Below are 715 nucleotides of genomic sequence, written 5' to 3' on the forward strand. Positions count from 1 at the left end.
AAAAAATGTAGAAAAATGTGCTGTCTAATTAACCTAATTACTTTTTTTCATTGCTTGATTTAGGATGGATCTTTCCTAGTAAGAAAAAGTTCTGGACAAGACTCAAAGCAACCATATACACTAGTTGTATTTTACAACAAGCGAGTATATAACATCCCTATTCGATTTATTGAGTCAACAAGACAATATGCCCTAGGCAGAGAAAAAAGTGGTGAGGAGGTAGGTTTTATACCTTAATACATAAATTGGAATTTTACTTACACTGTGTATGAACATAAAAACATATCTTGAAATAACTGATTTAACCATTACCTTTATTACACATATATCTAAATAAAAAGAAAACATTTATTTCAGTCCAAGTGAGACCTAATTAAAGCTGAGTGCAATCCCTTCACTACTTATTTTAACAATCCAATCTCCTGACCACCCTTCATTAAAAAGCTCTCACTGGGAGTTCTTAACTGTGAGTATCCTTAAAAGCAGAAAGGCAAATGTTATCATTTATCCAGTGTTGTACAAATCAAAGGAGAAAAGCAGTTAGGGGGAAAGTCTATTTAACTGAATAGGCTGCAATAAAAGAGAACCATATAATTTCCACTTAGGGGCATGCCCTTCTAAAATCTCTTTAAAACTTAAAGTTAGATCTAAAGTTATTGTTCCTCACATGGAAAATGTATTTGCTGTCAAGGGGCTGTTTCAGACAGCACTGTTT

At 33.0% G+C, this 715-nt stretch overlaps 1 protein-coding gene across 1 annotated transcript; it reads left to right on the top strand.

Moving 5' to 3' along the window:
* Positions 1-63: 63 nt before the first annotated feature.
* LOC107125396 (B-cell linker protein-like) lies at positions 64-219 on the top strand (the record flags this gene model as incomplete). The annotated part of the gene is made up of 1 exon (XM_015428825.1): positions 64-219. A coding segment is annotated over one exon (156 nt), but the record flags the coding sequence as incomplete, so codon positions are not given.
* Positions 220-715: the final 496 nt, after the last annotated feature.

Source organism: Gekko japonicus, unplaced genomic scaffold, assembly GCF_001447785.1.
Source record: "Gekko japonicus isolate JY-2015 unplaced genomic scaffold, Gekko_japonicus_V1.1 scaffold61922, whole genome shotgun sequence".
Classification (NCBI taxonomy): domain Eukaryota; kingdom Metazoa; phylum Chordata; class Lepidosauria; order Squamata; family Gekkonidae; genus Gekko; species Gekko japonicus.